The sequence below is a fragment of the Rhinolophus sinicus genome, chromosome 11 (genome assembly GCF_057876585.1).
Source record: "Rhinolophus sinicus isolate RSI-liver-muscle chromosome 11, RSI-T2T, whole genome shotgun sequence".
In the NCBI taxonomy this organism is placed as follows: Eukaryota; Metazoa; Chordata; class Mammalia; order Chiroptera; family Rhinolophidae; genus Rhinolophus; species Rhinolophus sinicus.
Genome location: NC_142511.1, coordinates 9,948,915 through 9,965,333, shown reverse-complemented (window position 1 = coordinate 9,965,333; position 16,419 = coordinate 9,948,915). Strand labels below are relative to the sequence as shown.

Sequence of the window (16,419 nt, the reverse complement as noted above, 5' to 3'; positions counted from 1 at the left end):
AATTTATTATTCCCTCCCTCCTGAAATATCACCAAAATAAAATAAAGAGATTTAAGGTATAAACTCATCAAGGAGAATGGAAGAGGAGAAAACACCATCTACATGCTGCATACAGGAAAGCAGGCAAGTGACAACCGATTAAGCAGTCCTGAGAAAGTGGAATCCTAGGCTTGCAGTGGGAAAAACTGGGACGCAACTCAAATTTATACCACAGACATCACAAAGGTGCAGAAGTTAGTACACAAGGTTTTTAGAAGTAAGGGGGTAAAGTGGCAATGAAATCAAAAGCCTTGGTTCAAAATCTGAGTAAGAAGCAGTTAGATCACCAGACACTCGTTCCCATCGGACCCAGAAAACTCCACATCTTCCTCCTTCTGGAAGACCAGAGGGTCTTCTTGAGAATAAAATTGAGGGTGGAGCACAAAACAACATAGGACAGTACACCAAAAGAAAGTCAATTTTATTGTGTTGATTTTTAAAAAATACTAACACTGGAAAAAATAAAAGTTATACAGGAAAGGAAAAGTTGTCATAACACACTACATGGCTGTGAATGGCATTTACAGAGTCATAATATTGAATGGTGATCTAAAAGTTTGATATAACCGTGTTTTCCTGAAAATAAAACCTAGCCAGACAATCAGCTCTAATGTGTCTTTTGGAGGAAAAAAATTAATGCGTCTTTTGGAGCAAACTTATATAAGACCGGGTATCATATCATATCATATATCATATCATACCCGGTCTTATAGTATAGTAAAACATTTTACTATACTATAAGACCGGGTCTAATATTAATTTTTGTTCCAAAAGACGCATTAGAGTTGATTGTCCGGCTAGGTATTATTTTTGGGGAAACACGAAACTATGCTAGTGAGATAGTGGAGGGGTACAAAAAGGATATGTTTGTATGTGGTGGGGTGAAGGGATGAAAGAGAACTAAACCATCATCTTTCATAGTGGGAAGTACATGCACACATACTTAAAACTGAAAAATCAGGAAATAACAATATAAGCATGTTGTTTAATGAATGAAATAGAGGTAAATTCCAAAAGCAGCAGATAAAAGATGAAAATGGATGCTCTGTGAAATAAGAAATGCAGAGGAAAGGGTTAAGGGGAAATCTAAGCTACGTGTACATAAACATTTGATTAAAAAAATAAAATACATATGTTCTCCCAAAAAATTGTCAACATTTTCCTTATGGGTTCTCCTAATTTTGTTTCTCAATACTAGTTTCTAATCACTGCACAATTCTTGAAAGACTGTCCAAAGCTATGGGATAGTAACTAACACATCAACACCGGATAATGCCCTTTCTTGTGAGCAAGGCTATGCTGTTTCAACTTTGGTATTGGTGACTGTTAGAGGATTTGTAATTCATCTGTGGAAGATGCTCTGCTGGCAGTGAAAACAGTAGGGTTTAAAGAACTATTTTATTCCAGTCCCCTTCACTTATGGATTAATCATAATACATGAATCGCATTTTCAAAAAACTATTTTCCTTCTCTTCCTACCTCATTTTCTTCCTTCAGATCCTTTAGCTTTGGGGTGAACCACTTTGAATCTTCTTTACAGCTCTTATCTTGGGTTTTCAAAGAATTGAATTCAGAATCCTTTAATGGCTCCTCTGACTCAGATTTACGGTGAATGAAAGTCTTTTCATCATTAATATCTTGCTAGTAAATATGAGAGATAAATTATTTTATTTCTTACACTAATGCTGCTTCCAAAATCTATGTGCCTATAATATTCTGGGGGAATTTTTCACTATGGTTCACACAAATGCTACATTATTTTCTAACTTTATCCGTGATGCTAGGTCTTCCCAACCTGCTAAACTAGATCAGGCCAACATTCATCCAGCATATATTATGAAATGTGTACAGGGTAGTTTTAAATATGAGTACAACAGCTCTCAGCTCTAAAGGAACTCAAATATAGCAGGAAGACACACAATTGAATAATCACAGTACAACCTTCAGCATAGAGCCTTCAGAAAGATGGGACCAAAATATTATCGGGGAGGGAGAATGTCTGAGAAAATGTAATGAAAAAGATAACAAAAACTGTTAGAATGCTTGAAGGAAGAGTAGGAATTACAGGGACGAGGTGTACAGAGGTTGGTGTATGTGTGTGTGTCTCTGTGTGTAGCCTATGTAAGTCCAGGTATATTAAAATACCGGTTGGATGGAATAGGGGAGTTTTAAGCCTTATCTCTTTTGCAGAAAAGATAATCTTCTTTCATTTTCAGGACTGAACTATGATTATTTGAAAACATCAACAGAGTGATGATAGGACATTTAAAAAATTTTAAAGGTTTAATTTGATTTACTATGTAAGAATCAGGAAATACAATTGTTCTAATCAAGTAATAATGACTAAGAAAAAATTCAGGCTTCCAAAAGCATTATAGGCCAAACAAGTCCAATTAATTTTAAGGTAAACTAGAAATCTAAAATCCTTATATTTCTTAAACATGCAGCAGTAAACATTCATACATATTTTTCAGAACAGGTTAGTTTCCCAGTAGTCAAAAACGGCCTTTTCTTTACATATTTTCAAGTAATTGGGAAATGCCTACTAAAAAAATAAGATCCATATAAACCAAAAACAACAAAAGAACAAGACAAACAAATGAGAAACAGAAACTCAGACACAGACAATAGTTTAGTGGTTATCAGAGGGTAAGGGGGGTGGTGGGTGGGAGATGAGGGTAAGGGGATCAAATATATGGTGATGGAAGGAGAACTGACTTTGGGTGGTGAACACACAATGGGATTTATAGATGATGTAATACAGAATTGTACACCTGAAATCTATGTAATTTTACTAACACCCCAATAAATTTAAATAAAAATAAAAAAAATAAGATCCTATCTACAATTTTAAAAGTCAGATATATAAACACACTTAAAATATTTTCACGTTTTATTCAAAGAAAATAAAAAGCCTTATCACGTCCCAAAAAACCCACTATTTTGGCTCTCAGATTGCACACACCCTATATTCTTAGACCAGTACTTGACGTCATGAAGAATATAAGACTCACAGGGTATGTTTATTTGTTCATTTGTTGAAAAATCACTGAAGTTCTTATAGGTGCTTCATTTTCTTATATCTAAAGTGGGGGTATGAAAGTACCAACCTGGAAAAGTGGTTGTGAAGATAAATTAACTAGTATAAGTGAGTGCCTGCCATATAGTATGAGTTCAATAAACGTTGCTGCTCTTATTAGTTTTTATTCTTACTACTGAAACTATAATATTTTTATTGTGGGTGGAAGTTGCCAAAAGGTTTATAGAGAAAGAAAAAAATGAGAACATCTGAAGAAGAATCTGAGGAGTGTCAAGGGAAGAAGAAGAGCATTTGGATTAGTTAAGTGACATCACAACTGCACCAACGCAGCAGTGGAATTTAGTGTATAAGAATTTGTATTGGAGGAAGCATGACTTAAAGCAAAGGTTTAAACCAGCAAATAATGAGACAAGAGAGAATTGTTAAGATCATTGTGCAAAGTTTCCAACCTTTCCTAGATTTGGAAAGCCTCAGTATCCTCACCATAAAATAAGGATAATTATAGTAATTATGTCACAGAAATTTTATGAAGATTAAACACTATATCATACTTAATGTGCTATTTATAGTGTTTGGCATATAGTAAGTACTAATTAAATGTTAACGATAATAAAAAGAATTATAATATTTGAAAAAAACCTCTTACCAGGGTATATAAATCACTCTCTTTTAATTGTGGTCTTATCTCTCGGTCTTCATTAAAATAGTGCTGGTGGGAAGGACAACCCAGTTCTGTCAAGACAACATCATCTGGCCCTGCACTGGATTTAGTGTATAAAGCTAAAGGGTTGAGTTCTTTGAAACCCTAGGATTCAAAAAAGAAAGAAGGGTTTAATTATTCAGAGAAAAAGTGAAAAAGTTAGCACTTCGTAATTTTCAAATGTTGTGGAAATGTATTATCTTCTAAATTTCATAGTTAAAAAAAAATTCCACGTTGAAAGTTTTTCCTAGTCACAAAAATTTTCAATATTAACATTAACCGTGGTATAGACATCACTATCAATAATTGTAAAATAAGAGAGCGAGTGTGTTCTTCTTCTCTAAGAACACCTGAGAGAATTAAATACTTCAGGGTAAATCTTCAATCAATTATTTAAAATAAAAGTATTCACATTATAAAGGATAATAAGCCAAATGTAGTTTTTTGTGGTCATTTGTAAATTAAGAGAGTGCTCTGCATTAAGAAGGCAGGAATCTCACAGATGCCTCTAAGATTAAAGAATAAAACAAATAACCTTCTGTATTAAATTCTCTTATACCTGGAAGTGTTGTGGTTACATAAAATACATTACAAAATACATCCAGACTGCTCTACCTTAGAAGGGACATTTTCTCGGCATACAATAGCATGGCCTTCTGTTCTCAAGACGTGATGGAAATAGATGTCTTCATTTGAGGATGTATCACACAGAAAAATGTTAAGAATTCCATCTATATATTCATCCACTACTCCCACTAATGGCTTCAAACCACACAACTTCTGAAACTGCAAAATAGCTCTGGATGTCCAATGTTCCTGAAATAAAATCCAGATAATAAATTCAAACATGAATGATAGTAACCAAATACCCAAATGAATTCCTGATGGACTAGAGATTTTAGTAGAAAAATAAAACCTTTAAAATACACATTGGAGGATATTTATAATTTGGGGATGAGAAAAGTCAGAATAAAGGGAAAATGATAAAAAATGTGATTATGGGGGGATATTACTACTTACATGGTGAAAAACTTTCATTTTCCAGAAATGGTTGAGTTAGATTACTGGACCAATCCTCTCACACAAATAATTAAAATTCTAGATAAAATACTTTCAAAATGTGTCCAAAACGCATCAAAGAACTGATAAGAGAGTAACAAATTATCAAGCCAAAATTAAAGGGAAAGTGGGGGTTATTTTTGCCTCGAGGGTATCTGCTAATCCAGGCAAATTTGAACTTTGGTCAAAGGGAACAGAAAACAAAACCAGTATCCACCAACGGCAGGGAGCGGGGAGGAGAACCCTCCTTCATTAACTTGAGTTGCTATAGGGGTACACACTCAGGATACAGGGGGATGAGGCGGAGGCAGAAACTAGCCTTCATATGGATGTGCCGCTCAAGTTTCACATCACCTGGGTGGTCCACAAATCCTCAAGGGGTTCATTTAAATGAACAAGGTTCCAGACTAGTAATATTCCTAGATACCTGGCAGAGTGAATGTAAATCTCTCTAGGGTAGGTAATCTCAGCCTGTATTATTCAACTATTCTTACAAATAATTTTTCAAAGACCATGGGCAGTAGATAGGCAAAGATAAAAAACACACAAAGACGCAACAAATCACAAAAAAGAACGAGGAGAAACAACCTAACTGAAACAAAGCCCTCAAAAACTTTAGCTATTTGAATTTCTAGACCAATTATAAAACAACTAAACTTATTTGCTTAAAGTAAAAACAAACAAAAAACAAATTTATTTGAAAGCCTCTACATAGATCAGCAATCTGTAACAATTGATCTAACAGAATTAAAAAACCAAGAAAACTTTTGGAATGTAAAACCACAATGATCAAAATTAAAAACCTAATAGGTTGATTCAATAGCAGATTAAGTAGAGTTGAAGAATAAATTTGTAAAGTGGAAGATGATTTGGAAAAAATTATCCACAATGCAGCATGGAAAGACAGAAATATGAAAAATACAGAAGAGGTGTTAAAAGATATGGAAGATAAATCAAGAAGGTTTAACATACTTTTAATTGAAAAGATAATGGCTGAGAATTTACCAGATTTAACGAAAAGTAACAAGGCACAAATAAAAGAAATCCCATGAACCGTGAAGTAGGATAAATAAGAATAAATCCACATATAAACATACTAAAACTGAAGAACACAAGCAACAAATAGGAAATCTTAAAAACAGCTACAAAAAGGACACTGCCTACAAATGAACATCCATTAGACTGGCAGCTGACTTCTCAAATGTTCTAGGGAAACTAGAAACCAGTGCAATGATATTTCAAGGGGCTAAAGGTACTAACTACCAACCTAGAATTCTGTACCTAGTGAATATATCTTTCAAGAATAAGTGCAAAATGATATTTTCAGGTAAATATCAGCAAACTCTCATAAAATGCAATCCTAAACGATATAGTTCAAATAGAAGGAAAATATTCCCAAAGGGTTTGAGAGGTAAGAATGAAGAACTAAGAAACTGAGAAATACAGTAACAAAATCTAAATGGATATTATTATTTTATATGGTCAATTTCCTAAGGGGTCAAAAACTATAGCATCAATTACACAACCGAAGTAGATCAGAAGAGGAGGTTAAAGAAGTTAAAGTGTTCTAACGTCCTTGCATTGTTACACACATATATATTTCCTGATCACTAAAATAATATAATGTGTTAATTAGTGGAATGATTAAAAAGTCTCTTCAAAAGAGGGCATGCAAGGTGAGAAAAAGAAAGACTAGGTAAGCTAGCGATTTTTCACCAGGGCCACCAGGTTCTCCCCAGGGCTTGCAAAGTTTAGTAGTCATCTAATAACCTGGGCAGATTATACACACTGATTCTTGAATTCACCCATTCTGTGGCTCCCTCGCTTCAAGTATTTTCCCCTAACTTCTAGCAGTTCTGCCTGTCCCAAACAATTTCCTCTATCTCTTCAAACCAGCAGAACTGCAGATTGGGAGTGACGTCAGGAAAGAAGCTAAAAATCCCTCATTTTACCTATTGGAGTTTGACTTCCAAGGGTACATTTCTGCTTTTCTGCCTCCTATGGATTTTGTCTATGGGAGTTAGGTTAGTCCCACCGTACTATGCTATTGCTACTCTGCCACTACCAAATGCATTAGCTATTTTTAAAACCATAAAAAAGATAGAAATAAAGTGAAACAGATTCATTTAGTTCAAAATAAAAACATTTATTGAGCACCTACCAAAGCACCAAGCATTGATCTAGGCACTGGAGATACAGTGGTGAACGAGACAATGTCCCTGATCTCAGGAGCTTACATTTTTGTGTTATTATGTGAACAAATCATTAAGATAATACCAGATAGTGTTATGAATGATGGTATAATAAAGTGACAATGAATGACTGACTGAAGTGGAAAGGTGCACTTTAGTCACCTGGTCAAGGAAGTCTTTCTTGGGGAAGTAACATTTGGGCTTAAAACTGAATGAAATACACGCACGCACAAACACACACATTCAAGGGCTGCAGAGCACAGCCCAGGGAATATTGTCAATAGTACTGTAACAGCTATATATGATGTCAGAGTGGTAGTAGACTTGGAGGTGGGTTATCACCTAGTGAGGGGTATAAATGTCTAATCATTATGTTGGTTTGTAAACCTGAAACTAATATAAAAAATAAAAAATAAAAAAACTGAATGACAACAATGAGCCAATGTGAGAATTCTTTGCATAAACTATTCCATTGATCAGAATGGGCAAATGCCCTAAGGCCAGAAGCAGTTTAAGAAGGAAATAAGAAAACAAAACAGAGAACCAATATTGGAAGCGATCTGGCTGATATGAGAGTAATGATGGCTACCAGTGGGTCACAACTTTAGCCCTGAGCTTCCTGTTGGAAGTAGTAAAAAGGAAACCTAGTCAGGGATAAAACGTACCCTAGAAAACAATCCTGAACACTGACTTGCACGAAAACCATACTCTGCAAGAATTCCTTATAATACTGAAAAATCAGAAGTAGGTTAAATAAATATAGGGATAAACAGGCTATGATGCACATTTAGCTAACAGATTGCTATGAATCTATTAAAATTGAGAACTATGATAACATAAATATATTAATACTATAATGACGAGTGAAAAAGCAAGATATGAAATAATAGGATTACTATTTCATGTAAACCTTCAAAATCCTACAAAAACCCTCACCCCTAACAACCAATAAGCTAAACTGAAAGAAACACACATGGAACTTCTAAATTTAATGTGTTTGAGTGGTAAAATTATAGGTAATGTTTTTTCTTTTTCTTTCCTCTTTACTGTGTTTTTCAGATTTAAAAATTTTTTAAGGAAAAAAAATGCATGTATATGTAAGCAACTGAGAAGTTATGTAGGTTAAAGAGACAAATATGGTATAATAAAAGTGTATGGCATGTATAACTAAGCGTTCTGAGGGAAAAAAACGTGAAATTAGGTGCATACCTACATAAACAAATGTAATTAGATGGATGAAAACGCCGCCTGCTTCTTCCCTCTCCAATCATCTCCCACAATGATGTTACTAGAGAATTCTTTAAAACACATATATTGACTGTGGTAGTACCCTATGTGCAACCTTTGGTTGTTCCCCAGCATCTAAAAGATAGTGTCTCGATTCCTGAACATGGATACGGAGCTCCGCCTCAGGTCTCTCTGACAACATTTGCTGGACACCAACTCCAGCTCATCCCATATGACATAGCCAAACAGAACCACTTCAAACTTCTCAAATTTGAGATGTTTTATGCTACTCTCTGCCTGAAATGACTTCTCTTTTTTGTCCAGTTATAGTCCTAATCCTGTGTTTCCCCGAAAATAAGACCTAGCTGGAACATCAGCTCTAATGCGTCTTTTGGAGGAAAAATTATATTATATTATACTATACTATACTATACTATACTATACTATACTATACTATACTATACTATACCATATAAGACCTGGTCTTATATTACATTATATTATATAAGACCTGGTCTTATATTAAAGTAAGAATGGGTCTGACATTAATTTTTGCTCCAAAAGACGCATTAGAGCTGATGGTCCAGCTAAGTCTTATTTTAGGGAAAACACGGTCTTCCTTCAAAGTTCCACTCTAATGCCACCTCTGTTATGGGGCCTTCCCTGATTACCCTGAACAGAGACGAGCATTATTCCTTTTGCACCTCTACCATTCACTATAAAAATCTCTATAGCAAATATGACACAGTACAACTATTTTTGTCTCCATGTCTGCCTTCCATACTATCTACATTGATTTCTTTAAGGGCTCATCCATGCTTTTTTTTGTATCCTGAGAACCTCGTACTGTTCCTGGCATTAAATATTTGCTGATTAAGGGGAAAACAAGCAAATTTACCTCTACTGGTCTCACCCACGCCAAAGAACAAGGGATAGCCTGAGCTGGAAGCTTTGTGTAGCAGCACCTGCAACAGATCATCAAATACATGAATATTTAATCATTTTTTAAACCGCATGTTATGGAATTTCTAATCCATTTCTTGATTTTAGCTATTCATACCATTTCAGAGGTTTTATTCATGCATTTTTAAATTAATGTCTTACACTTTAGAGCAATCTAAGAAATAAAATTGTAAAACATAGTAGTTTTTGAAAACCATGCAATTAAAATATAGGCAGGAGCTGTTTAAGCTTGCTATATAAATGCACCTCTTAGCGTGGCCCAAAGAAACCTTTTCTTAATAAGAGATTGAAATTTAGTTTCGTGGTCCATTCAGATTCACGGTCATGTGAAAGAGACAAGAGATTATACTACAACTGTGAAACTAAATGACCGTTTGCCAAGTCCACACTAAGAAGAAAGAGGGACGGAAAGGAAGGAAGGACAGAGGGAGGACGGCGAGAGAAAAGGAAGAGAGATCCTAACTCCATAGTGTTTCAGCATTATAATTCAAAACTCATGTTGTTCTTATTAAATTTAACTCACTTGAGGAACCTGAGGGAGGACTTCTGAACAGTTCCTATATTCCCGAAGTCTGGGTAGAACACTTCAACTTCCTGTTTCCCAAGGACTCGATGAATAATGACCCGATACCACCACTTATCCTCCGAAATCCTTACACAACAGAGATGTCCGGGTTGGACAAAATAGTCTGGCATGGTGTATCGATCAGAAACCAGTTGATTAGAGTAACAGCGCCTGTGGAATTCCACAATATGGAAATGCATAGGGGAAGAAAAATTAAAGATCAGTTTTATTGATGTATCAAGAGCAGGAAATTCTTGGCAAAAAGCAAAGAAAAATATCCTCACTTTTTCTTTTTTGTTAATGCTTATTAATACCAATCAGTTTTATTTTCCTTTTTCTTATCCAAACCTTCTCTCCAGCAACAAACGTCTTCAAATAGAAACGTATACACTCATTTTATCTCACATTCTCTGAACAGAATGTAATCCAACTTCATTCCCCAGCACTTCCTAAAATGGATGTTTTAAAGACATCAATGGCCTATGAATTCCCAAATCCAATAGCCTTTCTCCTCAGCTTTCAATATATTTTCTCTCTCTGCAGCATGATTAAATCACTACCTGTCAAGTTATGGTAGACGATCAAAGAATATTCACAATTTTCTGAAATGGCTATTAAAATACTCCTTTCCCAGCTACGTATCTGGGTGAGGCCGGATGTATCCCAAAACAACGTGTATCATAAGAGACTAAAGACAGAAGCAGATATTAAAATCCAACTTTCTTCTATTAAGCCAGATATTAGAGATCTACAAAAATGTAAAAACAATGCCACTCTTCTAATATCCAGAAAATAGTTATTTTTCATAAAAATGTGTTATTTGTGTTCATACAGATAGACGTATCATTTTTTAACAAAAGACATTTTTAAAATTTTGCATTTTTAATTTCTATATGACAAATACCAATAAACAATAGCTCTCTTGGGTCCTTAATTTTTAAGAGCCCTGAGGCCAAAATGTTTGCGAACTGCTCATTTAGAATGAGATACCTGAAAAATACATGGAAAACAACAGACTCCTACCGCATTTCAATCATCATGTCTTCAAGTAGCTCTGAGGAATCTCTGCTATAGGTTCGGATGTAGAACTGACTAGGAGAGATGACATATTCCACAAAGACCCCCACGAGGGTGCTGGTGTCTAACGGCGGCAGTCTGCGTAACTGCTTGTCCCGCACAGCATCTGGTGGCACATCATGACTTGCCATCGCCAGGCTCAGCTGTGACTTATCAATTTCAACTTGCTACAAGTTAGAAAAGAAATCAAAGAAACCACTATAAGCCTTTGGGTGACACTTCAAACTCTATGACGACATTTCTCAAAGTATACTTCGTGAGTTGCCTTTATCAGAGTCACCTGGGAAACGATGAAAATGAAGATTCTTAGGCTTTAGCCCAGACTTACTAATTCAGAATACCTGGGAGTGGGGCTCACGATTATGCATTTAAAAAAATTCCCTGGTGATCCTTACCTACATTAAAATATGAAAACTACTGCTTTATGACATTAGGTAAGCGTTAAAAGTGTTTTACACAACTGCCCTATACAAAATTAAAAACATGGTACTTCGAACATTCAAGTTCGAACTAAGATTCTCATCCTACACAACCCTACCAACAAAAGTAACTTGAAACAATGGATTTCATTTCAGACTTTTCAAACACTCATTCTAAAATATATTATTTTCCTTTAGGCCTGCCTATTGTCCTCTAGAAAACATAGCAGACTCTCCTAACAAAATGTTTTCCTTCCATGAAAAGAAGCAGGTATAGAGAGTAGAAAGAAAGAAGGGTAAGCAATTAATTTATTAATCACAACAAAATAAGTAATAGGAGATGAGAACACAAAAATGAAGACTTGTGTGTGGAGATGGAATGAAGGAGAAAAATAAAAGCAACCTGTAATGTAGGACGGGGGTGGGGGCAATTTGCAGTAGCTGTTGAGGCATACAGCTAAACCAAAGCTCCAACATTCTTTCCTCTAAAGCCCTCTTGGGTTTTCAAGCTTACATTTTGAAAAACACGGGCAGAGAATCAGCGATGTCATCTTGAGAGAACTGTCAGATCTTTAAAGCCATCTAAAACTTTAAAATGAGACTTGAGGGAAAGCAAGCTATATAAAAGACTGAAAACCAGGATAAATGCTGTATAAGATGACTACAGACCAAAGCTCTGGTCTCTTCCAAGAAATCATACAACTAGAAATAAGACCTTTCTAAAACAGAATTTTGGTTTAAGGAAACATTCATTCGGTTCCTTTCCCACGATGCCAAATCCCCAGTGCACAAGTCTTTAAACCTTACTCACCAGCTGCAAAGGCCTTACCACCAGATTAGGCTTCTTGCGAATCTTCTGTTCCGGCCCTTTATGGTTTTCAGAAGAGCAATTCCATGTGGTCTCTTTGATAGCAGCAGTAGACAGTGAATTTCTAGGGGGACTGGACACATAACTTTTGGCTTCTATTTTCTTCTCTGATTGAACTAAACATGAATTTCCGACTGATGAAACAGCTCCATCTGAAATGACCAACAGAGTAGCCTAAGTCTATCTATTAAAATAATTTGTATAACTTTGACTAAGCACACTCTATGTGCCAGGCACTGGGCAGACAATGATAAATCAGAGATAGGAACCTGTCTTTGCAGACCTTTCAGTATGGAGACACATAAGAGAAGTTCTAGATGGGAACAAATTTTAAATTAATTATGTTGTGGGAGAGGGTAAATCTGGTAAGGCTTCTAAAACTTTGGTGAAAGGTTTACTTTTCAACATTCTGTTTTCAATTTATTTCTTGTTCACTCTAGCAGTGAACATTCGTTGTTGCTAATGTACCATGTATGAAGTCCATAATCCGATGCCTTAATTTTTAGGGAATTCTCATATCAATCACGTTTTGTTCAACTTTACATGTGTATGATGTGAATCACAAGAGTGTGGCACATGAAAACAGATCCCAGATACATCTAAAACCATAGTGGCTCCTAAAAAATAAATTAATAAGTGCACAAAGTGGTAGGTACAAGACTGTTTATCACAGTATTGTTTTCATATTGATAAAAAATGGATACAATCTACATGTCCATCAACAGAAGATGAAATGAATTACAACAGTCACATAAAAGAATTATATGTAGTTTGAAAAGATGAAATAAACCCATATATGCTGATACTGAAAAATATCTATAATACATAAAATACAAAAAGCAAAGACATATACAATACTATTTTGTGTAAGAAAATCTTATATATGATACATAACTATATTATACAGAAGAGGTCTACAAATGGGCCCACTAAAACTACGACCACTAGTTACCACCTCTGCATTGTTGGAATTGTTTAAACAAGCAAATATTACTTTTGTAATTTTTTAAAAAACTAGCTATGCTTATACATACATTGAAAAAAGAATGGAAGGCTGTATGAAAATTATAACAGCATTTTCGGGGGGACAAAATGATGGGAAATGTTCACTTTCAACTTTCTTTTCATCTGTGCTGTTTGAACTTTTTAGAGTGAATATGAGTTATTTTAATCAGAAAAATCAACAAAGATACATTTGTGCTTTGGAAAAAGTAGCTGTCTATCATAACCACTTGTAGAAAGTTATAAAAATACAAGTACAATATTGTACTATACGTTGGCAAGACATTGCCACTGAGGGGACTGAGGAAACAGTACATGGGATGTCTCTGTATTAGTTCTTAACAACTGCACTGAATCTACAATAATCTCAATAAAAATTTCAAAAGAAACCAAAACAACAACAACAACAAAAAACTAAGCCACAAAAAAACAAAACAAACAAAAATCAAGTTCCCTAAGTGCAATGTGGTATCCTGGAGTGGATCCAGAAACAGAAAATTTTGGGAAAACTGGTAAACTTGGAATAAAATCTGGAGTTTAGTTAACAGTGATGTATCAATGTTCATTTCTTAGTTTTGATAAATATGTCATGGTAATGTAAGATGTTAATATTAGAAGAAACTGGATGAAGAATATATGGAACTCTGTACTATCTTAGCAACTTTTCCATAAACCTAAAATTATCCCCAAATAAAAAGTTTATTTTAAAAAAATACAAGTGCTGGGTCCCAATGCATACCCATTTATTCTGAAGCTCTATTTCTAAACAGCTTTTGATATACAGCCACAGTTAAGAACCATCGAACTACCTAGTGCTTCCCCATCGTATCACCATTTCAGAAAACTGATTTCTTCAGAATCATCCCAAAATCTGGACAATGAAGAAAGTAAATTTTAAAAATTCAGATGGTCTTTATTAATAATACAGGCTAGCCTTATTATAACAAATATCACCAGAAAGAAGGTCATAGAACCTGTATACTTCTTTGCACATTGCATAACATTTTCAAGGCTAATGTGTGATTTATTTGGTTGATGTTGCTATCACAAAGAACCTTACATAACCAGTGCTTTCTTTTTCCCTGTCCTTACAGGGACAACTGAAAACCAGGTTTGCATCATATTGTATTAATAATCCAACTCACCAGTTGGTAGAGGCTTCATATCAGCATCAAACACCAGTAAGTCTTGTTCTCCTTCCCTGAACTCAACATAGAGAATGTCACTAAGAGCTCCAACAAGTTCAGTCACATTTAAGAAGCCCAATTTTTTTAGTGAAAGTTGCTCTTTAAAAATTACCTGTCACAAAAAAACCAACAGGAATAACATGAATCAACAATGTTAGGTAACAGGAATATAATATATACAGATACCATTGGACGGTGCTTTAGTTTGGACTTAGCCAAGCTAAATTTGCAAGGATCAGTGAACTTGGGTATTACAGTAAAGGCTTGCTTCCAGCAAGTATAATATTAGGTGGGTGCAAAAGTAATCGCGGTTTTTGCAATTGTTTTTAACCTTTTAAACTGCAATTACTTTTGCACCAACCTAATACAAACCAAGAGACCTATGATCCCACAAAACTTCTAGGACAACTTGAAGTTCCTTTCAGAGCATGTGGTAAATTGAAGTGAAAATTAGGAGACCTTTTTTACCTCTCATTTTTAACAATGTCTGTATCTTTCCTAAGTTTTCTTCTCTTTCTTCTACTATGAGTTAATATTTATTGAACAATTGCTATGTGGCAGGCACTGTTCTAAGTACTTCAAGTCATTTCAACTTCACAAAACTATGAAATTAGGTACTATTATTCTGACTTTACATATCTATAAAATAGCACAGAGGTGATGTATCTTAACCATTATACTATAGTAGCTTACAAAATCCATGTTTATATCTACAAATGTATGATAGTTTTTATAGCATGGTAGTTGAGAGTTAGGATTCTGAAGCCAAGCTGCCCTGGGTTCAAATTTTGGCTGCACCCATTACTAGCTATCTGACCCTTAGGCAAGTTACCTCTCTGTGCCTCAGTTTATTGTGAAAATCAATTTAATTACTATATGAAAGGCACTCAGAATAGAGTCTGGAACAGAGCTGGCGTATGTATAAGTCTTACCATTTTAAAAAATTAGATATATGGCAATATCTGAATTAACATTCTGCAACTTCAATTTTTTTCACTAAACATGATGGTTGCAAAAATGATCCATGTTTCAGAACAAATCTAGTTCATTTATTTTATCTACTACTTATTAATCCATTGTATAAACATCAATCCAAATTTATTTACCTATTCTCTTAGTGATGACCAGTTAATTTGTTTCCAGTTTTTTACTATGCTACCATGTGCACATGTCTCAGGTACGTCTCATGTGCACATGTGTACGAGTTTCTCTGAAGGGCACGTGTAGAAGTGGAACTGCTGGATCAGTGGGAGTACCTCTCTTCATATTCACTTGATACTGCCAAAACACTCCCCAAAGGGGTTTTGTCCCACAAGCAGTGTATGAGGTATTGTGCATCTCCACATGCCCACTGACAATTGGTAATGTCAGACATTAAAAATAAATTAACTTTTATTCTAATAATAATATAACAATAAGTGGTAAAAATATCCTTCCTATACATAAGGAAGTATTTATTAAGGACCATATTCTTAACTCTTTTAGTAAAGAAAAGGACACCAAAATGCAAAACAGTATGCTTAAGTTCTAGAGCGCAAACTTGGAGGGTTCAAGGAGTAGCAACAAAATTTCTATCTATCACGAAAAATATAAGCCATATAAAAACATGGTCGATGAAAAAGAAAACACTCACCTCAAACTCTCCAAGCAGTTTAGAAATAAGCAAACCCTCTGGAAACTTGGACACAACCTAATAAACAGAAAATGAAATGCAATATAAATAGACACCATTGCAATGCTGGGTGATAAAATAACAAAATCAGACAGCATATACTAAATAGTAACAAAGGTAAAAAAAATATCATTATTATTGAGTGAATGAATTAAAGTCACAATATTTTTTAATCAGTTTCCAGTTTTAAAAAAGATTGTCACAATAAAAAAGCAGTGACTTCTAACATTTCCAGAGTTGAGAAATCATTCTTGCATAAAGAGAAAGTATCTATAGATAGTAGCCATTGTTGTCAATATGCACATAAAAATACCTATATTTAATATAAAATAGGTCATTATTTCTATAACCAGTTTTTAAAATTCATACCCTACCTTTCCATGTCCATAAATTTGGAGAAACATATCTA

General features: G+C 34.7%; 1 protein-coding gene across 5 annotated transcripts in view; it reads right to left on the bottom strand.

Moving 5' to 3' along the window:
* TDRD5 (tudor domain containing 5) overlaps positions 1 to 16,419 on the bottom strand; it is an 84,318-nt gene that overhangs the window by 34,037 nt on the left and 33,862 nt on the right. For 4 of the 5 annotated variants that reach the window (XM_088801602.1, XM_088801600.1, XM_088801598.1 and 1 more), the window contains 9 exons: positions 15,972 to 16,028; positions 14,297 to 14,450; positions 12,111 to 12,301; positions 10,809 to 11,029; positions 9,744 to 9,956; positions 9,156 to 9,222; positions 4,395 to 4,595; positions 3,726 to 3,884; positions 1,519 to 1,680 (listed from right to left, as the gene is read on the bottom strand). In XM_088801602.1, the coding sequence (XP_088657728.1) occupies positions 1,519 to 1,680; positions 3,726 to 3,884; positions 4,395 to 4,595; positions 9,156 to 9,222; positions 9,744 to 9,956; positions 10,809 to 11,029; positions 12,111 to 12,301; positions 14,297 to 14,450; positions 15,972 to 16,028 (1,425 nt within the window). The remainder of the gene's footprint in view (positions 1 to 1,518; positions 1,681 to 3,725; positions 3,885 to 4,394; positions 4,596 to 9,155; positions 9,223 to 9,743; positions 9,957 to 10,808; positions 11,030 to 12,110; positions 12,302 to 14,296; positions 14,451 to 15,971; positions 16,029 to 16,419) is intronic. The other variant, XM_088801599.1, reaches the window with a different exon arrangement.